The sequence below is a fragment of the Crassostrea angulata genome, chromosome 3 (genome assembly GCF_025612915.1).
Source record: "Crassostrea angulata isolate pt1a10 chromosome 3, ASM2561291v2, whole genome shotgun sequence".
In the NCBI taxonomy this organism is placed as follows: domain Eukaryota; kingdom Metazoa; phylum Mollusca; class Bivalvia; order Ostreida; family Ostreidae; genus Magallana; species Magallana angulata.
Window position 1 is genome coordinate 13,433,306 of NC_069113.1, and position 24,014 is coordinate 13,457,319.

Sequence of the window (24,014 nt, forward strand, 5' to 3'; positions counted from 1 at the left end):
CACAAAATAAATTAATTCGAGATTCTTTAGCTTTAAGCAAATGTCCAGTGAAGAATTAGAATTAATCAAAGTACTGAAAGTACTGAAAAGCGCTAACCTAGCTTGGTTCTAAGAAAATTTACTGTGTGCAAGCGTAGGCAGAAATGAGCCTTATTGAAATTTTGGTTTATGTTTAATGAATATCAATTTAAAGTATCGAAGGCCAGATTTCTTTAAATATATGTTACTTTCTGAAGATGATGTGAATTAAAGCTGAACACGACTTGTATATGGATACTTGCCTGAAAAAAGATATGTTAAAATCACAAATTATACCTTTAGAACAGTAATTTATCACAGTTTTTGACATTTTCTTGCAAAGAATCGATTTTATTTTTCTATATTTTAGCTTCTGAATACGCACTATATTTTTTCATCACTGCGTAGCATTCCGTGCTGATGTACGTAAGCCCCGCAAACCAATCGTATCTACTCGGCCATTTCCGTCACCCAGATAACTGGTTCCCTATACCTCTTACCAGTTTAAATGATGTATATTTCTGCTCATAGAGGGCAGTTATTCCTTGCACCGGAAATAGAAGTCTAACGACAATAAAGCGCTGAGCTATGCTTAGCGCTTTAAAAACTGACCATCATTATGAAACTCTTATTTAAGTATCACATTTTTAAATACTCTTACTGTCTGGATTGATGATACATGTATATATATATATATATATATATATATATATATATATATATATATATATATATATATATATATATATATATATATATATATATATATATACATAGAACTGTACATACAAATTAATGGAGTTTTTTTCTCAGAAGAAGAATAACTAATGGGTAAATGTCTACGGTTTATTTTATGTAGGAAAATTATATCTTCCATCGAATAAGATATTTGGCGGTTGCTAGATAAAATATTGTGGTCACTGTTATATGTGCATGTGCACTTAATGTGCAATTATTTAGAACCTATTTCCTCTTGTTGCCTCCATGTATTTATTATATAAACCAGGATTTTAGAACATACTTGATCGTGTATAAAAAAAAATGCACTGGTCCATTTTGCATTGTATTTTCCTATTCATTGGCTTATGTAGCTAGTCGTTCAATAAAGCCATTTAGGTCGGTTAAGCCATTAACTGAACTGTTAGCTTGGAAAATACCGATATCCGGTATTTTTAAATCAACAAACAGTGTTTAATTGATGCCAACATTAATACAACAGGACTATTACTAAGTGCAGCTTCCTATCCAGAGAGGTAACAATTTGTGCAATACGCAGTAATACAAAGTATTCTCGTCATTTGATAAATGAACAGTTACATAATTTACATGCTTTTAAATTCGTTGTGTCCTTGGAAAACGTCAACTCATGTTATCAATACAAATAGACAATAAACTTAAAAATTTAACTTGTTCAGTTCGAGTGATGGTGTTAGCTGAATCTGGTGTGTATCATATTAATTATATATTATATCTTCAGGCTTTGTTAATTACATGAGAAGGAATATGACGAGTTATCTAGTATTACATGTTTGATGATTCTAACTCCAATCTTTTAATTTCTTCCAATCTTTTCAACAAGGATTTGCACACCAACACACCCAAACAATAACCTACAAAAGCACCCAGATACACGTATATATACACAATAAGCAATACTTCAATCCAACTAGGAACAACCTGCGCTAGAGTTTTACACAAAATTTCAATTATACTCTCTACAATAACAAAACAGCCATCATTGTACTATATTACAAGTCTATATTGAATTATATTAATTGACTCTGAGCTTGGTGTAAGACAGATGGCACAGTATCAATGTAATGTTTATTTCCTTTTATACATGCAAATGATATTGATTTTTATTAGATTTAAAGGGAGCTTATTACATGAGTGAAACGATATAGATGTCATTCCATTTTAAGGTCAAACGATTATTAATAATTTGTAATATATCTAGAAAACCAAGGATTTTTATTTTCATGTTCTTCCGAAATTCACTATTTGATACTACTTAAAAATCAAAGTATTGAAATGCCGAAAGCCAAGCTCTTTTGATTTTTCATTATATATATTGTGTAGTTAAGACTGTCAGTATCTCTTTCTCCTTTTCTCTCTATGCTTTTAATGTCCGTAAAGCATAAGAGAGCGACTAAATTTTGTAAAAAGCTATCACAAAAATATTTCTGTCTAGTAGAAATAAATCAACAGTGCATTGAATTTTTAAACAAGTGTTATGAAATGAATCCCCAATTTCTTCGATTTACCGAATGCCAATGGTTAATAAAGTAGTTCATGGAAATTCATGCGCATTGTAATATGTCCAGAGTGCTTAGACATATCTGACAAAACATGACTCTATTTTTTATATTTGGTGTAGCAGGCGGTTTTTCTTTGACGCTGTATGGTTTTAAGATGACCTTTGAAGTGCTATTTATAGTATCATTGACGATTTGCTTTCCAAGAGAGCCCGGCTAGAGACGCTGTTAAATCTGATCTAGCTTAGACTAAAAGGAGTTATAAAATGCAGCTGAATATCTGATGAAAACTTTTATAACATTAAATACATGTTGCTGTCAAACATCAGAAGACCAGTTGAATTTAGATGCAAGTATAAGTTAATAAATGCTTGTGGAAGCGAGTAATTGTTTGTATTTGTTTGTTACACAGTCTCTTAAATCCTTGAGGAAACATTATTTTGATGTTCCCAGAGTAAATAATGCCAGAGTATCCTTTGAATTCATTACAGATCTAGACATATGCTGTGCAATCATTTAAATTTGTAGGGGCCAATTTTCGTGATTTTGGACTTTTCGATTTTTTGCTCTATATGTTATGTCTTCGATGCGTCGTATTTCAGTTTTGGTAAGTACCTCTTTCAAAATTTGTTTCTGTCGATTTAATTTTGTGGAAAGGGCTATCCCTAAATGTCACGAAAATTAAGCCACCATGAATTCTTATGATTCCATTTTATATATATAAAAAATAATAATAAATAAAAGTAAAACAGTACATTACAAATACAAAACGCAAAAACATAACAAAAACAACGAAATCCCACCAAAATAGTTTTTTATGAGGAGAACCACACATGATCTGTGAGGTTTTGATATGAGTGTATGAGTTTTGTAATTTTATTTATCTAATATTCTATAACAGTTATTGCCAAGATCAAAGAGATGCCGCGGACATTATTCTCCAATATACCACGAACGTCATCAGTAAATTATCAGATCAGAAATACCTATTTGTGTCGCAGTGATCATGAAAGTACAATTTCAAACTGTAAAAAGTTTTAAAACCATGTCAATTTCACGTGTTAGTTCCAGTCAAAACGATGTTTATTGACTCAAATGTTTATTTTTAAGAGATCAATGCGGCTGTTCCTACCACCTCCCCAGCACATTTTCACTGCGTGTTTTTACAATATATAACGTGTAGTAGTAACAAGCGTATTTAATTGCCCTTAAAATATTAGGAAAATGATTCAAAAACGTTTTATAAATAAGTAAAGAGTATTAAAAATCCAAAGAAAAATTCTGTCTGCATCTGATTCCTTTGATCGATACACATGTAAAATTCACTAACAAAATTGTTGGGGTTACACGGAACAGCCGTCAAAATGACCTAGATCATCTCTCTATAGGAGAAACGAACTGTAGAAATACTGGGCTGTTAGTAGAATAGAAATAAAGTTCTTGTTTTCGTGAATGTTGCAGGAAAACCTCCTCGGTCTCGAAATGTTGTTTGAAATATTATATTTCAAAACAACATTTCTTTACCTCGGAGGTTATTCTGCAACATTCACGATAACTCGTACTTTATTTCTTAATCATTATCTAAAATGAACTAGATTTTAATGCAATATTGTCTTGTGTTAAAACATATTTTATATTCTCTGAGACGATTAATCAGGCATCTAAAGTGGCCTTTACGGAAACGTTTAACCGCCTCTCATTGTTACGTTAGAAAGCAATATATTAACTTAAATACTTTGTTATATATGATTGTTTTAAAGTTTAGCAAATTAATTATGACAACAAAATTTATTTTTAAGACCATACATACAGACTGAAGTTAACTTATTTTAGTTAAAGAAAGACATTTATTATTTCATTCAACATTTCAAAAACTGCATTCTTTGTGATTTCTTATATCCTTTTTCGTTATCATCAAATAATCTAACTTATTAAGGTTCCAAACCCGAAGGTTAAGTAATTTTTTACTTTTCTATTGAAGTTTAAGAAATATATAGAACCTTCGGAAATGCATATTTTTCTCGGTATTTTTATATTCAATCTTTCAAAAGCCCTTTGAATTATGTAAAATCATCATTAATTGGGTATAGATAAAACTCTTCATGTATACATTTAAACATGTATTATTTGAAACTTATTCAAAATCTACAAAATTTTCTTCGTTTTGCATTACAAATTTAGTTTAAATACAATCATGTATTGATTAAAGTATTTACTGAAATAATAAAAAAAAAACTGTTTAAATCTTGGTTGTATCATATTTGTTTTATTTTTGCATTCGTTTATTTACACTTTAAAACTGTTGTTTTTTTTATTACTAAAGAATGTGCTACGCCCCTCTCTCTCACGCTTTCGGAGCTTTGCAGTTAGCTATTATGTTTACTGGGCTTTTCGACTTTCGGTCGAAAAGACCTATTGTTTTTGTTCTGTTTTATTAGGGCTTTTCGACTTTCGGTCGAAAAGACCTATTGTTTTTGTTCTGTTTTATTATTTTTTATTATTCTCGACAAAGTTTCGTCAGCGATTTTTTGAAAACGGAAAGACATATTAAAACAACAATGCAATACTCTTATAGCAATTTTAAATGACACGCGTATGTAAGGTTTTGGACCTCCGGTTCCGGCACTTCCGGTTTTGACAACGAAAATACTAAAATTTCATTGAAGCACAATATCTTTATTGTTTTTATAGTTAGAGCATTCAAATTTAAGAATTAGATGCATCTTGTCTTGATGTACAAAATCATAAGCGTAGCCATTTCTCTATCTCTCACTGTTTTTGAGATATTAGGGCTCAAACTTGAGATAAGGGGGGATGAAAAAGAAAAAAAATTCAAAAAACCTTAGAAATTTTATAAGACGCCTAGACATTGTTCAAATAGAAGTATTCAAGAGACAATTCAAGTTTCAATAAAATATATTAAGTACTTCCGGTTTTATGAGCCTATGAAAAATTGTCTATGGGAGTTTCAATGTTAAACTAAAATCACGCGTCGTTCGTTTTCTCAAAAAGTTTACAAGTAAACATTACAATATTTCAGATGTATAATGGTACACACAATGCGCAGACCGGAAAAGTTTTTGGGTAGACAATTCGAGAAAATTAGGGATCTGCAGGGGCCAATGTACAAAACAGCCCTTTAGCTGTAACTTTTTTATTTCTCTTTTGATTTTAAAATTTTTTTCAATTTATTGTTCAGAATAAAGAGTACAATCTTAAAATTATGGTCCGAGGGGCCACTTTTTGACTCCTTATCGGGGTTTGGAAAGCCCAAAGATCATTACTTGTTTAAATTTCAAAATTTTTTTTAGTAAGTGTTATCTCGCTTTGCTGTAAGAATGTAGAGCATAAACACTATAGGCATACCAAGTTTTGTGTCCGAGGAATGAATACTTACTTCAGTATGATTTTTGAAAATATTTTTCTGGAAATTAGAAGTGTAGCTACCTGTAAAGTTCTGGAGTTATCTTTCTTTTCACATTGTACTACTCGTAAGTTCCTATCTAAGCAACTGGGGATACCAAGGCGTTTAGAACACTTGGAAATAAATTAGAGAATAATTTTTTTTAACATTTAATTAAAAAGGGATAATGGGGCTGTCGAAAAGCCCTTACTTTTTGTTGAAGACAAAAAAAGTTCTAGTTATTATTATTCTTCTCGACAAAGTTTCGTCGGCGATTTTTTGAAAACGGAAGACAAAAACAAAAATTTAATGTTTAGTTCTTGTAGCAATCGTTTATTTCTCCCGTATGTCCCTTTTTGGACTTCCGGTTTATATACTTCCGGTTTACAGATGCAAAATACAAAATATTAAAAGGACCCTTGTATTTATTTTATTTTTTTAATTATAAACTGAGACATTTTGGAATTAAATACTTCGTGCTATGATATACAAAATCGTAAGCGAAAACCTTTTTCTATCTCTTACCGTTTTCGAGACATTAGGCTTCAAACTATGAAGAAAGGGGGGATGAAAAAAGTAAAAATTGAAATAACCACCAAATGTTTAAAGTGAGGCATGGGAAATGTTACAACTGTCATAATTATCATATACTTTAAGTTTTATTCAAAACATATGAGAACTTCCGGTTTTATAAGTGGATAAAAAATCGTCTATGGGAGTTTTAATGTTAAACTGAATTCACACGTGCTACGTTTTCTCAAAAAGTTTTCAAGTAAATATTTTCATATTTCACATGTATAATGAGGGACCTGATACGCAGACCGGAAAAGGTCCTGGAAAAAAAATTCCGAAAAATAAGGGATCCCAAGCGGTCAATATTAAAAATAGCCCTTTAGCTGTAACTTTTTTATTTTTAATCCGATTTTCAAAATCTTTTCGGTTAATAGTACAGAATAAAGAGTCCAATTTAAAAATTATGGTCCGAGGGGCCACTTTTTGACTCCTTATAGGGGTTTTAAGGGTCTGAAAATGATACCTTTATCACAATTCAAAAAAAATAAATTTCAGGAGTTACCCCGCTTTGCTCAATGAATGATTAGCATAAGAGCTATTGGCATACCAAAAGTCTTAAATCACGAATGAATACTTTCTTACATATGAATTTTTAAAACTTTTCTTCAAGAATTAAAGGATATGTTTTGATATAAAATCCTGGAGTTGTCTTTCTTTAGGCATTTAATTTCTTATAAGTTAATGTGTGGGTATATGTTTATGACATTTGTTCTCATTTTATCATACACAATTTTTGAGAGAAAAAAATTAAGAATTTAAATCAGGGGTTTAAAGGGCTGTCGAAAAGCCCTACCTTTTTGTTGAAGACAAAAACAGGTCTAGTTGTGTTTATAATTGACATTAATAGGGTTAAATTGTTTCTAAAACTTATGACGACAAACTTAAGTTGACATTCCTTGTAAACAGACAAGAAGTTATCAAAATATGGACGCGAAAGTTCTACAAATTGTACAATTTCAACATAATTAATTTTCAATATGAAAGATAGTGAGAAAATTTCTACTCATTTATATAAATGCGACAAAGTTATAACGCAAAATAATAATGTGACTTAATCAAAGTCAACAAAGCTTGAAATGAGCGGTTAAATCATCTAAATTATATCTTCTTGTATTTTTTTCTTTGTACAAGTCGACATAATTTTGACAACATATACATTTTATAAGAAGATGACACCAATTTTAATTTGCCATTTAGATGTTGAACACAACATCAGGAGGCGGTTATACGTTTCCGTAGGCCTTGCATCAATTTGTTCATTTTAAGGGGAAAAATGTATAAACTTCAATTCTGGGGAAAAGTTTGAGATGACGAAATTCAAATATGACCTATTTATATGATATGTTGTTGTGAAATGTCCTTGCGCCTGATGAAAACAAAACAATATATCACTTGGTAATTAGTTACACACACGGCATCATGAATGTTTTATAAGCACTCTCTAAACACTACTACTTTAGTTTTTGGTTTACTGAGAATGTTATTAAATAGTATAAATTTACAAAGCCAAACTGCCAATGAGAGTAAAAACGTAATAACGAGATAATTAGCTCGTAAGTACGAGATCTTTTCTAGTAATAACAAGATAATTAAATCATAATAACGAGATCTTTTCTCGTAATAACGAGATTTTTTCTCGTAATAATGCGACAATTAACTCGTAATAACGCGATCATTTCTCGTAATAACGAGATCTTTTCCCGTTATAACGAGAAAACTGATTCGTAATTACGAGATCTTTTCTTGTAATAACGAGAAAATTAACTCGTTATAACGAGATCTTTTCTCGTCATTACGAAATAATTTATTTTTTTTTGTGGCCCTATTCGTCTTTTGTAGATAAGCGAAAATTCTACTTTTTTTAAAGTTGTAAGTAGAAAAACATAAAACGAGCTTATTATATCACAGTCTTAATCTTAATTTATGATGAAAGTTGACAAGACTCTTTAATAAATTAAGCAAAAGTGATATTAGGTTAAAAAATAAACGCAACAGACGCGACCCAAAAATCCCGAAACCCGGCGCTAAGTGCAGTAATTCACTGATATCGTTTCTCCTTGGCGTTTCATATGTATTTAAATACATGTATGTGTTTTAATCTGATCATAACTACCTCTTGTTATAATGGATGTAGTAATAAATTTCTTTTTTAAAATATAAATGTAATTTATCTTCTTCAGACGAGAAAAGCATATAATGACTAATGAAAATCATTAAACTAATCACACATTCTGTCGTTTGGTCGTTTTCCTTTTGCTCACTCATACAGATGATATATTTTTTCTATCGTTATCCATTAAAAAGTATGATTTCAATAATGAACCCAGATTTAGTTAACTTAAATGCATAACAGATTTGTTTTTTTTTCTTCCTCAGTATGTTATGGTTTACCTAGCCTTTGCTTTCTTTTCTCAATATGTTTAGGTGTAGTTGTCATTTACAAATGTCAGATTATATGAACTCCATGCGCCCTAATGCTGAATCTTGTCAACTCTTTTGGTCTCTGGAAAACTGAATTGAAAACAATATCTCCTATTAGTGAATTACAAATTAAATCTCTCTCTCTCTCTCTTTCTCTCTCTCTCTGACTTTAAAATTTATTAGATTCTTATGCGAGTCTTTTGTGCTTTTAATTTGTGGTAAACAGCAGTGAGGCGAATTTTCTGCCTAATAAAATGTGACATGTAAAACCTTTGCTTAGAAAATTGTTATCAGTTCATCTATTTTAAGAAAAGTTTATGGTTTAAAATGGAGTATAAAATGAGCCAATGTTTGTTCCCCGTTGATGACATCGATCATGAAATTCATTAACCTTTTTTCTAAATGTATTTCTCATAATGGTTTTTATGCTAACATGTACTGTTGTATATAAATGGTCATAATATTTCTCTTTGTGTATTGTGTTTGGGGTTTTTTTTGGTAGGTAAGTGACGATTTTTTTCTTTCATTCGTGTATGTAATTTAAAAATGTGTCCTTTGGATAAAATTTAAAAATATGTGGTTAGGCTAGAACTGTAATGTAGTGCATTTCTAAAACATTGAAAATTTATTTTTTCTTTAAAAAAAAATTAATTTTCGGTGTCTCAGTGACACTTAAAATAATCTGCATTTTCAAAATACATTATTTTATTCATATCATAAAAGATCTTGAATACCCTTAAAACATTTTTCATTAGAAACCAACATTTATGTTATACCCTTTTTTAAGTTTGAAAACAAAAGAAGGGAGACATTTCAGTTAGTGGTGGCACAGTGATGATTGTCGTAACGGAATAACTCTGTTTGGCATGGCTTGTTCTTGGAAAATGCAATGGTAAGATCGTTATTTTGGGTAATATAAACAGACTGAGTACAACATACTGAAAGTCGAAAGTAAAATTCGTTACACAACACTATACACCGTATTGAAGTCCTCTTTCCATAAAATGACTTTCTTAATAAACAAACGTTGATTACATTACAGAACGAATTGTGCTTAAAACAGAAAAACGGGTATTTTTGTAAAACCAGTCTTCCATATATTGCCAGTAAAGGGGCGGTCAAAAATTATATAGGAAACAATACCCCCCCCCCCTTGAAATAAACTTGTTGCTAATTTTTGACCACAAAATATGTTAAATATTGCATAAGTACAGGGGAGTCAAAAGATATTTTATATTAGGGTGGCGAATTTGATCGATAAGAGGATGGGGGGGGGGGTTTGGGTTGAACCGGATTTAAGTTGTTTATCTGTGGCAAATTATTCTTGAGTTCGATAAATTATATTGTCACTGATTTGTAAATATATTGTTACGCGCATTGATTAAGTTTTCCGGTCAATTTTTCCTTTCAAACGTCAACCAAAAAATTTCCTAATCCGGCGGGGATGGGGGGGGGGTACAAATTTATTTATTCTACTGCAATACCCACTTTATTAACTTAAATGTCGTGTACGTTTATTTAAACATATCTGGAGAGGGACTCCGAAATATATGCCTTCTTTATTGCTATGTGTGTGCCTTAACGCCGACGAATAAGACGAATTTCTTTTCGAATTTTTTTCTTTACAAATACTGCCTCTTCTCTGTTTGGCGATAGATGAAAAGTATTCACTTATTTTTAATACATGTAACTGCACTGCATAAGCAACATTCATTGCATTTATCATAGGCCAAAAAATTATTTAAATCTCTTATGCTTAAGATAAATCTACATCTGTTTGTTGTTATGTATTATCATTCTTCATTTTTAATCACTTCATTCTGAAAAATAATGAAAAGAAAATTCGTAATGTTAATAAACTGTATTATCATATTTTTGAGATAGATTACAACTCGTGTTTTATTTTCCCTGTGGAAATGTTTAATGATTTATCCCTGTGTGAGTCTCTGAAATTCTACCTATATAAATTAATATAAAATTATGAATGATTTTAGTAGGTTAAAATATCCTAGCTTAAGATGTTCGTAAGTTACCGTCGAGCTACATCTTAAGATGTGTCTGAAGCTGGTCATAGGATGTTTCTAACTTTTTTCATAAGTTATATCTTAGGAACACACTTAGTTCATATGGAAGGAAAGTTTCGTGAACATTCCTGCTAATGCTTATTATTGCTGTACAACTTTATGGTTTTTGGAGTTTTTTTAGGGCACAATTGTACTAGTTAAACGCATTGATTATATACAAAATTTATCAAACCGCACTAACGCGCCGTATTTAATGTGTTTGCACAAGTAAGTGTTATATGGCCAACATAACAAACGTTCAATGCTTGAATACAATGTTAAAAAACTAAAAAGAAATGATACATTATAATGATTTAAAAAACATTTGTCTAATATTTTAGTAAGAAAAACAATTCTGAATTATTTTTGATTTGAAATGCATAAATTGATTCATCAACTGTTCATGTATAATCATTACATCCTATTATTTTCATCAGTCAGGGAACCCTTGACGCAAAGTTACTCAAATTTTCATTTACCATTCAAAAGCTCGTGGTGGAATGTCATATTTCCCAAAAAACAATGTGCTTTTTTCTAATGAGACAATAAATTAAAGTAATGCTAATAAGTTTTTTTAATTTTTGAAGGGTCATTTTAAACTTTTGTCGGAAGTTGTTAAAATTTGACAGCTAATTTTCATAATATGTATACGATCTTTATTTGTTTATGTAATTCACGCACTATCTTGAAATCCTGCTGAACATACTAATTTGTAAGAAGAATGCACTTAGTATTAATAGGAAGATGTGGTCAATTGTTACTCCAAGCTTATATATCATTCTGTCTCGTGCAGACAGATAGGTAACCACGCACTGCAAAAGTCACACTGTTTTAATTTTTATTGTGTGGTAAAGGTTGCCGTCGTGTAAAAAATTGGTAACAACTACAACAAATATAGAAAACAATTTACAAAAATAGACAATATAAAACTTTATGTATTATTATAAACATTAGAAGTAAATATAAATTACTTTTAGGACCCGACTGGCGTGATATTCTTATAATAATGGATTATCTGTAAAATAACAATCACCTTACAATTATACTTCAAATGTACAATTATGTACTGACAAAATAAGCAGTTATTGGAATGAAAAGACGCATACGTGTATAATGGATTGAGGCACTAATAAAAAAGGATGCAAGTTGGTTGTCATATGTATGACCGTACTGGTCAGTATGATCGACAGGAAGGGATTACTTTACCAGAATGAAATACGTAATTTTAACCAAAGTGTTTATATCTATATTTAAGGTGGCTCTATACACCACTTTTTGATGACGCAGTACGTAAAAAAGTAAATCTGGAAGTATGCAATTCCGGTACTGGCTGATTTAAACTGAGGCGAATTGTGTGGGGACCGCTCTTTTGAAAAACTTGTTAAATGAATAGATTGAATTTCATAATTGGAAAATTTATTACTTACAAGTAATGTGGTATGTGACACCTTCACGTTGTGTCGTATTATTTATCGAATTAAACAGTAAAAACAAGTATAATTCTTAAAATAGTTTGTTTCCCATGATTCTTATATTACAGCGTAGCGCAGTGGGTTAGTGGGTTCATTACAAACCTGTAGGTCATGAGTTCGAATCCTGTTGAGGACAATAAAGTTTTAAACTTTCCAAAATTTTCTAAAATGTATTTTTTGGTTGAATACTGCGAAGAAAATTCTAAACCGGTGAAAGTATTTCAATTATAATATACTTAAATTCACAAAAATATCGACAGATGTTCCTTAATAAATTACCACCTTAAGGGGATGGGAGGGTGGCTTTGAATTTCTCTCAGGTTGGGATACATAAATCCTATTATTAATTTTCCCCGTTATTTTTTTTTTTTTTTGACTTAATTTTGCATTAAAGCGAATATATTCACTTATGTAGGCCTATAATAAAATATGCATTGCATGTATTTATCACTCCAACATAATATTTAGGATATTTTCTTCAACTCAGAAATGAAAAGTCCCCAAGGTGTTCGGGCCTTGGGACTTAGGAACAATAACTCTTACCTGAGGAAATTTCATACCAAATAAAATTTAAAATATTTTTTGTGTTTATTTGCAATGATTTTCATTCAATTTTTTATGTCACATTTATCAAAATACATTTTCTCATACCATCAAGCAGCTTTTTCAGACGATTTGTGATCAGAGTAAGAAAATATGAAAAAATATGTTTTGAGTGAATACTAAAAAAATTGCAATAATAACATTTTTGAATGATAAGAAGTGTTATAATTTTTTTAGATGTCCGAAGGAAATATCCATCATATGACAAAAAAATTTCTCTCAATTTGTTAATAGTTAACTTTTCAAAAATTATTTTACAAAAACACAAAAAAAAATTAAACAATTCTTTAAAAATACCTATAGTATCCCTATCATCATTTTAATATTTGATATGTATATGTTTTGTCGTCTTCTATTGAAAATTGTAATAAACTGTGGGTGTATAGAGCCACCTTAACTAAAAAATAGTTATACTTGTCATGAATTTTAACATTGAACTAAAGACAACAAATATCACCAGAAACTTTGAAAAAAAAATATATTCAAATTTTAGAACTTAGTCATGACCATGTAATCGTATTGTAACACATCAGAAGCCGGAATTATGTTTAATTAGCGAGACACGTTTCCTACTGCTAGCAAGCATGCGACTTCTTTATGAAAACGATATATCTTACAAATTTGGAAAATGAAATTCTTGCATTTTGCACCGCGTTTTTGCATGTGAAATTAAAACAACCAGAATATGGGAATATATCTTTAATTATCATATAAACAAATGGCGTAATCTATATTAACACATGTGAACATTTAAATGACTTCATCAAAATATAATGCCTGTATCTATAACCATAATCTAAATTTCGAACTAAAACACACTGACTCTATTTTTCAGCAATTCATCCCAGTCAAAAACTAAACTTTAACACTTTCACGTGGTAGACATTTTCCTCATTTTATAAAAACGAAATACATTGTCTATTACTCAATAACTCAAAAATGTTTACTTCGTAAAAATACAAGCATGAAGTTATAAACAAACAAGTTAACATATAATTAAAAAAAGGTTTTCCATGCTTTAAATGCCTCGCATATAATACTTTTAAATGCAGCTTTTCTTGATAAGATTTAAAATATGTATTCAATGAGATACAAAGCTTTAATGACATCTCATGATTTCTACTTTTTATGACGGTATGTCACAACATGGCGATTTTAATGCATTGTGTAACAGTTCAATAAAATCTCCAAAATTTGGTGTCAATCTCTGTGGCGCAATGGGTGTAGCTTCGACCTACCTTATCGCAGGCCCCGAGTTCGAATACTTTGATTTTCACGAATAAAATATAAAATAACGTGGAACATAAAATTTTAAAAAAGTTGATCCCCCCAATTAAAATTTTTTCCCGTCATTTTTAATTCAAACACTTGCTAGAAATCCATATCTATAAAAGATATAAAACAACGACCTTGTATGCATAACTTTGCCCGGGTGTATAGAAGACCCTTAACATGATTTTTTTTAAAAACTTATTTTGAATAAACTTGATATCTAATTTCTAATTTTGAATACATGTACAACAGTCCCACATTCACAAACCAATAACCAATAACCATACAAACACAACATATTGAGATTTGTAAACATTTTAAAAAGTGTGTTCAATCAATTTCTTCCCATTATTCACTAATCACAAAGGAAATCGATTAAATGAAAATGTATGGGATGTCTTAGATTTTTTTTTAATTTACCGATTTTTGTAAGGAAACCACATTGAAGACATTACAATAATAGGAGCCGGTATAGGCGGTTCATATACAGGATGGAGACTCCGGGACAAGGGGTGGAGGATTGGGATATACGAGTACTCAGACCGGGTAGGAGGGAGGATGTTTTCAAAATACTTTACTGATGCACCGGATCTTCCTGTGGAGTTTGGAGCAATGAGACTAAGACCAGAGGACCATGTTAGGATGATCAAGGCAGGACGGGAGCTTGGGCTAACCTTTGTTCCTTTTCCTGAAGGTGGAGGTAGAATTCCTGAGCGAACGATTCTATACCTGCGTAATACACGTCTTAGAACATACGAGTTAGGAGGACCCCGAACTCCGTACAAACTAAGACCAGAGGAGCACATGGACCCTCGAGATTTGTCAAGGTTTCTGCTCAGAATCATCATTTAAATCAGAAACATGGTTGTTTGTTAAATCATTTCATCTCATCAAATGATTAACTACACTAATTGAGGTAAATTGTTTATTCAAACATCAATACCGTATGGTTTTTAATTCATTTTGTTTTAGATTACTTTCTGAAACTTACACTAACTATAATGGTACGAACCCAAGGGCCGAACATTTTAACGCTACCACCATCGATGGAGTTCCTGTATATCTTCAGAGGTTGTCTTTCTTTCTATTATTTTAGACAAATACATCAGTCTTTTTTTTAATTGTTTATACCTTGATATAATTTTCCCTTAAATATTTTTATTTGTATAAATGCCCAGCGAACGGTTATGAATGCATTTGTGAAGATCAGTGTCTTTATATAGTAGAATAAATCTGTACGGGGATACAAATATTCTTACAACAGGATAACGTTCTCTTGAAGCACTTATTTATAAATTGCGCTAGAGTTGAACTGTTTATATTAGCTTATATGCATGCATATTTTCTTTTAAAAGAGATTTAATTTTGTTCAATTGATTTTTTCCTCGAACCTCATCAGCTGTGTGTAGCAGTACCAGTTTTTTTTTGTTGGATAAACTTAATTCTAGTGTTGTTGTTAACCCACTTTGTCTCCTCGCTATGAACAATTTATTATTTTCTTTTCAAATATAACTTTATCTAAAAATTCAGTGAATGTAATAATAATTTGAATTAAACCGCGTGCCCATTGGCATAAACAACAATGTTAATGAAAAATGTTAGCACGTTTTACAATCAAGTATTGTGCTGAAAAAAATCCAAACACCAGACTGTTACCTTTTGTCGATTTATCACAGGTTTTTTTTTTTTTACCAAACAATAAATTTTATCTTTCATCAACAGCTATAAAGACGTTATACAGAAAACTGGTATCAGTTTGGAGGCTCAAAAATATATCAGAGACAGCAGTGCTTTTCACTTTGGCTTGGGTCTTGCACAGAGCAATGAACGTTTTTTAAAAACTCGACAAGGATTCGAGGAGGAAAACACTAGACCTACAGACCTTCCTTCATATGTGACAGTTCCGACGGGGATGAATTCCTTCCCTGTAGAATTCATGAGGAAATTTCTTGTATCTAATCCAAAGTGGTAATATTTTATCTGACTTAATAGAATATCGCAGCAATTTTGACTCCGACTCATATCATGAATTTTTTATAATGTTATTGAAAACCAAAAAGCTTAAGGCTTATCATCTAAAAACATTTTGTTGCATCTCAGTGAGCAATTTTTCTTCGAGTTTTTATGCTTTGTATTTAATTCCAGCCATGCCCTCCATCTGAATAGCCAGCTTGTGAAAGTATTAAGAAAGAAGAAAGGGATATATCAATTGAAGTTCAGAAAAACTGTTTCCATCAAAGGCAATATTATGCCTACTAAACATTACTTTTTTGTTTATTCTAGAAATGTTATACTTGCAATACCGAAAGTTCCTGTCCTAAAAATACAGATGCCACAGTTTAGTAATCCTCAATTCTTGTCTGCACTGAATTCAGTGGTAGACGTGCAATCCTCAAAGATTTTCCTGATTTACAACTATCCATGGTGGCTAGGAGGATCACATAATTTCACCTATACCCAATCCGATCTTCCGTACAGACAGTCATATAATTGGGGTATTTCACGGACTGGGAAGGCAGTTCTTCTTATTTCATATGCAGAAACTAATGCTGTACCATTTTGGAGCCGACTACAGAACATTGGAAAATTAATCAGTAAGAAATGTGACGAGACAAGAGTCACGGACGAAGTTGTAAAACAGGCTCACTTACAGTTATCCAGAGTGTACAACAGACATGTCAATAGTATTCCAGATCCCATCGATGAGATGATGATTATCTGGAACAAATATCCTTATAATGGTGGATGGGTGGAGTGGAAACCTGGATCAAGGTGGTACGATATCAAGAGATATCTCACTCGACCTTTTTCACAAGAAAATATATTCATAAATCATGGTTACTGGGGTGCTGAACACAACGGATGGGGAGAGGGTTCTTTGGAGGCTGCAGATGACGTGTTGTCTTATTTGAATGTACCATCCTATTTAAAAATTAAGTAACAACAAATTCAAAATGTGAATATCTTAAGTTAAATAATATTTTCTGCATTACGTGTTCAGTAAGGTAGCCATTGGTGTGGAAGCAACCTTTTTAGATGTGGCACATAGATTATAAGATATCGAATACACTTACTGCTATTTTAAAAAATCGCTATTCTAAGAAAGGATTTACCCCAATATTTTCTTTGAAATTCCTGCAAATATTAAAATTCAAAAAAAATTCATGAAAACGTCTTGAAGTTTTCATGAATTTGAATCATTAACAGAAACCATAATTAATGCTGTGCCGTTTATTATTCTTTATCTTAAAAAAAAAACACTTGCTAAATTAACCTTTGTTGAGGATTAAAATAATTCAATATAAAGAGAACTTTGGCTTCTTGTCAATTGGTTTTCAAAGTCCATTATCACAAAACAATTGAGTTTCAATTGTTTAGTATTGCGGGATGCTATCGACTTGGAACAAAAATATGTCTGATACAAAGTGGTAATACATTTGTGAACCAAAAAAAATTCAACATCAGGTACAGTGGAGTGTCAGTCATCTGGAAGCTTTTGTTTTCAGGTTCAAACGACCTGATGAATGCAGAGTACTGATATATGACATGTGTGTATTGTCGTCATAAATCGATAATATATTTATCTATAAAGAGTGTCAATACTATTTATTTTTTGCCTGTCATACTTAAACGCAACAAAAGAGTGGCCCGTCGAAATTCACCTTCAATATGTTTTTGTATATAAGGAACAACGCTTTATATTAGTTTTTTTTGGTCAAGAAATATTAATCGGATTATGGCTCTAACCGAATAAAGCTAAATTTTTGTGTCCAAGTGATATAAGTGATTGAATGATATGTATTTTTAAAACTATTTCTAGACACGTCAATTATTACAATAATTGATGATTTATTTTTATTTTATTTTTTATTCTTCTAAAAGTTCGGTTTTAACTTAATCTATTAAGATCTTCATGAAATAATTTGTTTTGAATTTAAAAAAAAATATTCAAAATACGCGAAGTTATATAAACAAAATTTCAGTTTTTCTTTGATTCATTTATCTAGTTATTCCTTTCAAATAAAGGGAAGTTGTAAAATGTTATGGCTTTTGACAGGTGTACATGTAAAAAAAACCAGGTTCGTGAAGTGAAGCGTGACTTATCCTAACTGGTTAAAACTGTCTGTAATTTGAAAATAATTTGGGAAGTAAGACAGTTTATATTAGCAAAATACAAAAACATTTTGCAAAGTATTGATTAATAAAAATGATATACCAACATACTTCAATATGTATTAAAATGCACGCATCGACTGCTGTAATTCCGCCTCAGAACTGGTATCCAAAACAATACCAGCCAAATGCCACATTGTAACTAACGCGCATATACAACCATGGGTGATGCTACTTGAACAATAAATGCATTCTTATGTAATTTATACCAAAGGTAGTTAGCAAAGCATTTAAAGGACCTAACAAGCATTAGCTTAAATTTTATTTCTTAAAATACATGTAACATATACAGATGTTGCATTGTGATAAATTAGATCTGAAACCGCTACATTACTTTGAAAGTTTCTTCTGTTGGTTCATTGGTTGATCAAATTCAAAACAATTATAAAGGAAATTTGGGGAGTTCTTATTTGAAACAAATATCAGCCTCATATCAAAACTGTAACAATTTCTAAGTGATATTATATCACCAAATCAAGTACACCGCTTTAAAATGCGTAAAAAAAACCAAACGTCAGAATGTTACCGTATTCCTAACCAAACGCAAGGAATTAATATCCGCGTAAATTCGCGAGAAGCACATCTAGCAAATCCCAAAATCTGGATTTTATTTTTTGGACTGATGTAAACTATATGAAACCATGATAAAATTCGACATTCGCGATTTTAAGTTTTCGCGATTTAATGTAATATGGCTGAATGGCAGAATTAAGAACTCGCATATAATAAGGAACCTACATTAAATAATTTAGGGATAAAGGGCATTCTTTATGGGGAATGTGCTTTTTTCGTTAAAACCTATTAGATTATTGATTGTTTAAAAAAAAATTACATGATCCTTGAATAAAATTTGGCAGTTTTGTTAAGTTTTTGTCACATGAAACATCCTGATAATACGGTTTTAGAAAAAACCAAATAATCAAGGATGTTTTATTCTGATTTGAAAAGTATATTTTTTGTGTTTTTTAACTGAATAACATCAAGCAATTAAAATTTTATATTCTTATTATCCGAACTAAAAACTCAAATTCAACATCACATAAAAATTTAAATTCAACATCAGTATGTGATTGCTTTCTTCAAAATACAACAAACTGATCAAGATTATATTGAGGCCCTATTTCAATGCCTCAACTATAACCATCATATTTGATTACATGGTTCAAAAGGCCTTTTGAATTTAATATTATATCTGTATTCATTTTATCAGGTGTATTTCATTAAAGGGGAATGGTCACGATTTTGGTCAAAATGCATTCCTAATGATCAAATGAAATTTGGGTGCCATTCGATGAGTTTTAAGCAAGATACAGTGTTCTCAATTCTTCGTCATGTAAACAAGGCTCGTGCCCTGTTTTTTGTTTACATAGGTTCAATATACCAGTAAAAAATCTTTTTCAAGCTGATTTGTATATTTTCTTATTCATTTTAAGCATAAATAAACAGTTCTTAACGATTAACACATTCACTGTAGGTCTAGAACGGGAATTTTCACTTCAACATTTAACATAGCAAAGAATTGTAAGCTCTGTAACTCGCTTATAATTCAACAAATGGCACTCAAATTTTGGTTACCAATTGAAAATGCCTTCCTGAAGCATCATACACATTAAAATCGGAAAAATAATTTGACCAAAATCGTGAACATGCCCCTATAAGATGTATCTTTTATTGTATTGTTTTTTTTTTTTAAATTTTCATTTGAAAAAAAGTCTTCTGATTAGTATATAAAGTTATGTTTCTATTTAAGTCTGTAAGCTTCACGTTCTTTGAAAGGAATCCTGACGTAAAGAACTTTATCTTTGAAGTCCGGTTCATTTCGTGACATTTTTTGTTATCTTAGCGACATTTATTTAACGCATGTTTAAATTTTTGTAATTTGTGTGCCAGATTACATATTTCTGGATTTTCTTAACGATTGCAAAAGTACACGTACCTTTCACAAAAATTGAAAAGAATACATTACAATCTTTTAATTTATTATTATTATTATTTTAATCTGTACTTTAAAAAATTCATCTGACTATTAAAAATACTTATGTCGCTATTGAAGTCTGTAAGCTTCACATTTACTCATATGCATTTACCGCATTGTTATTTTTCACCTATTTTTAAAAAGAATCCTGGCTTAAAGGAATTATTTTCGTAGTCCGAGACATTTCCTGACATTTTTATATCTCTGTGACAGAGGAATATGCATTTATTTAATGGGTGTTAATTTTGTATTTTGTAAGTCAGATTACGTATTTTCGGATTTTCTTGACGATTGTAAAAGTACATGCACCTTTCACAAAAAGTGAAAAGAATAAAATGTAATAAAAAATCAAAGTACTGACGGGATTTGATTTTATCGATTATAATTTATTCTAAAATGAAATATATGTTATTTTGCTTGGCAAGTAGTTTAAAATCTGTACTTGAATTTTGCATATTTTTATTGAACTTTTCCGACAAGAATTTCATGAGAGCCCCGCATGAATCATGTTGTGTGGTATTTGAAGAGAGAATGTATTCCATCAAACTATGTATCAGTAATCCAAATATTCCAAAAACTGTATGGATCTAAGCAATAATGAACTCTAGTCTCATTCAACCAGATGCTCGGCTGTCTCCGTTAATATCCGACAAACAAGAGATACTCTCTGCAAATGTGTTCACCATGTCACGTGATAGCTTGATGACGCGACCTCTAAATATAGAATGACTCTCTGCTCGTCAAGTTTTACGGATACAGCCGTTGGTTGAACGAGACTATATTGAACTCAGGCGTATGAATACATACGACTGCAAACAATAAATTGTTCGTACACATGTACATGTACTATGAAAAATCTGACTTTTTTCAAGGTATTTAGAAATAAATTTCCTGAAAAACCAGTGCTTCAGCATTCATTATATCGAATTTATCGATTATTTTCAAGAACTAAGTCTTGTCAGCGATGATGATTTGTGCTTCGGTCCAAACACTGTTAGTCTAGTCAATCTCTCAAAATTTCAGCAAAACCTCAAGAAAATTGCTACAAAGCTATTTACCACGAAAATCAAAGGTGTTTGTATAAAATATACATTTGTATGATATACGGAAAATATTTTTTTTGGGGGGTAAAAACATGGGTTTTCATTGAAAAATCGCGGAAATCTGAAAAAAAATTAATAATCAATGAATATCAATTTATTCTGTTTTGAAATGAAATGAGTTCATATGTACAACTGATTTAAACGCTTTTACAACAAATAGTAAAGGTATTTTGGGGTAAAAATAGCATTTTATTGAAAAATCGCGGAAATCTGGAAACATTTTATAAATTGGTATTAGCTTATTCTCCATTTTAAGTTTTATTTTTCCGATTAATACATGTGAAACAATTTCACGAGAAATATTTAAGATTCTTTTGGGTCAAATATTGCCTTTTTTATGTATTGTTTTCAAAAAATTGTGGAAATGTGGGAAATGTGGGAAAAAGTTAATACAATATCAAATCAATTTGTAACGACTTATCTTCACTCCAAATTATAGAATAGTATTTGAACAATTGAAATAATAACATAGCATGAAACATTGGTCAAATTTATGGCAATTTTTTCAATTTAAAAAAAAAATTAATTAATTTTTTAAATTTTTTTTTTTAATTGAACTCTTTTTTATTTCTTATTTCTTATTTTTTTTTTTGAATCATGGTAATTAAGAAATAATTAATAACCAAATCAAATCAATATGGTATCAGCTTATTTTATAACCTGATAACAAGATTGGATATGTACAATTGATGCAAATTGTTCACATCACAACCATGAAAAATAAAATGGAAATGGAATTAACATCCTTTTATTGTAAAGGAATATAACAGTTTTCTAATTTTAAATTTTGTTGTCACTCTCGTCATCATATTCTGGAGTATTTCTTGAATTGGAACACTTGAATCCTCTACATTCTCCACATCCACCTTAACACGCTATGCAATTTTTTCCACAGCTACATTTCTTATTGTCACAGTTGGTTTTACAATTACAGTGGATGATTTTCAATAGGAAGTCAGGTGCAGGTGGTTTGGACATTTCAATAGGTAGAAGTTTACCAGTTTTAAGAGTCCAACCCCATTCTGTAGGATCAAGATCTGCCACTGATTTGCCTTTCCAGTACTGACACTGTAAGTAAACTCGCATTGAATGAAATATGCGGCTATGTTAAGGCTGTCTGAAGCTAAATATATATCGAAAAATGATACTATTCTAATAATCGAAAAATACTTTAACCAAGCGAGTTTCTTTAAACTTTTATTAAATAAATTTACAGTGACATCTAACACTATATTTGATCTATTTTTATGACGTCATACTGTGGAATCATTAAAATTCGTGGGGGCCAATTTTCGTGGATTGCTTAAATTTTACAGGTTCGAGAGGAGGTAATTTCGTGTATTTTCGTATACATACAAAAGGATTATGACTTTATAGCCCTAGTTTATTAGTTTGCGGGGGTTTATATTCGAGATGTAACCACGAATTCCACGAAAATTGAGCCACCACGAAATATAATGATTCCACAGTATATTTTTCTTAAGCAGGTGAAGGTGTATTCTAACACAGTATATAATCTATAAAAATCGCATCGGCGCAAGTGAATAATGACATCAAATCAAAAATATTTTTATGAAAAATCGTTCGATAAGTAATGTATTTTGCAGTTCTTGCTGGCGGTTCATATAAATATTTCGTTTATTTGAAATATTGTCAAAACATTTCGCGCCGCCATCGTTATTAAGCACATTTTTACCTTTTAGGCTCGATTTACACAAAATCGGGTCAACCGGTAGGTTTCCGCAAACAAAATTCACATTGGTACTTATTTTCTCTCCCGATTTCACGTAAAATATACTAAGATTGTTTTTATCTTTCACTTGCGCCAATCCGTTTTTTATATGCATATACATATCACCATTCATTAGATTACACGTAGCAGGGGGAGTCTCAAAACCATTAGTTTATGAATAGTTATTTAACTATTACGAAGCTTTAAACCTGTTGATTTTTTTTATACTCCATATTAGTGATATTGAATTTAGTATCACTAGTATTTACAACAGTGTCTATGTAAAAGGAATGAAGCGGTTTAATTATGCACAATGAGTATCACTTATTACGTTACGATACATTCCCTAAGAACGATTGAAAGAAATGCAGATTTTGACGTCAAAGTTAACTATGACGTCATACATGTAACTTATGTAGTACAGACAAGTGACTTTCTACATATCGTTGTGAAATTAATCGGGCAGCCTTAACATAGCCGCGTATTGCAACATCAGATGTTGGTGGAAGTAACTGCACTTGGACCACAGCATTCCTTTTAGATGACATTGTTTTTATCGTGAACTTTCTCCATCTGAGAATGTCTTAGCCCTCTAGCGGTACCCCAACATACTAGTTTACTAATGCTTCTTTTCCCGCCTTTATTATATCTTCTTTGCTAGAATTTTCTTGCAATAATACAGCTCCTTGTGATTTTAGATAAATGTCAGTCATTATCTTTTTCAAGGCAGCAGGTTTTCCAATGCCATGCAAACGACTAGTTGTGTCACACCCTGTTAAAGCACGAATAAACTTGAGTTGACGACAACTGTCACTTCCAAGAACTGACTTTGCTTTTGATATATCCCAAACTCTGTGGTTTTTCATTGACGTTTGTTTGTCAGTGGTGAAAAAGATTTATCTGCCTTCTTTTGCATAATGGCACAGCAGAGCTAGCAAATCAGTGTCTTCT

General features: G+C 31.0%; 1 protein-coding gene across 1 annotated transcript; it reads left to right on the forward strand.

Annotated features, from left to right (window-relative positions):
• The first annotated feature begins 9,455 nt into the window (after window positions 1-9,455).
• Window positions 9,456-17,556, forward strand: LOC128175178 (achacin-like). The gene is made up of 5 exons (XM_052840622.1): window positions 9,456-9,562; window positions 14,514-14,907; window positions 15,053-15,151; window positions 15,803-16,048; window positions 16,226-17,556. The coding sequence occupies exons 2-5, from the start codon at window positions 14,639-14,641 to the stop codon at window positions 17,019-17,021; spliced, it is 1,410 nt and encodes a 469-aa protein (XP_052696582.1). The 5' UTR covers window positions 9,456-9,562; window positions 14,514-14,638; the 3' UTR covers window positions 17,022-17,556.
• Window positions 17,557-24,014: the final 6,458 nt, after the last annotated feature.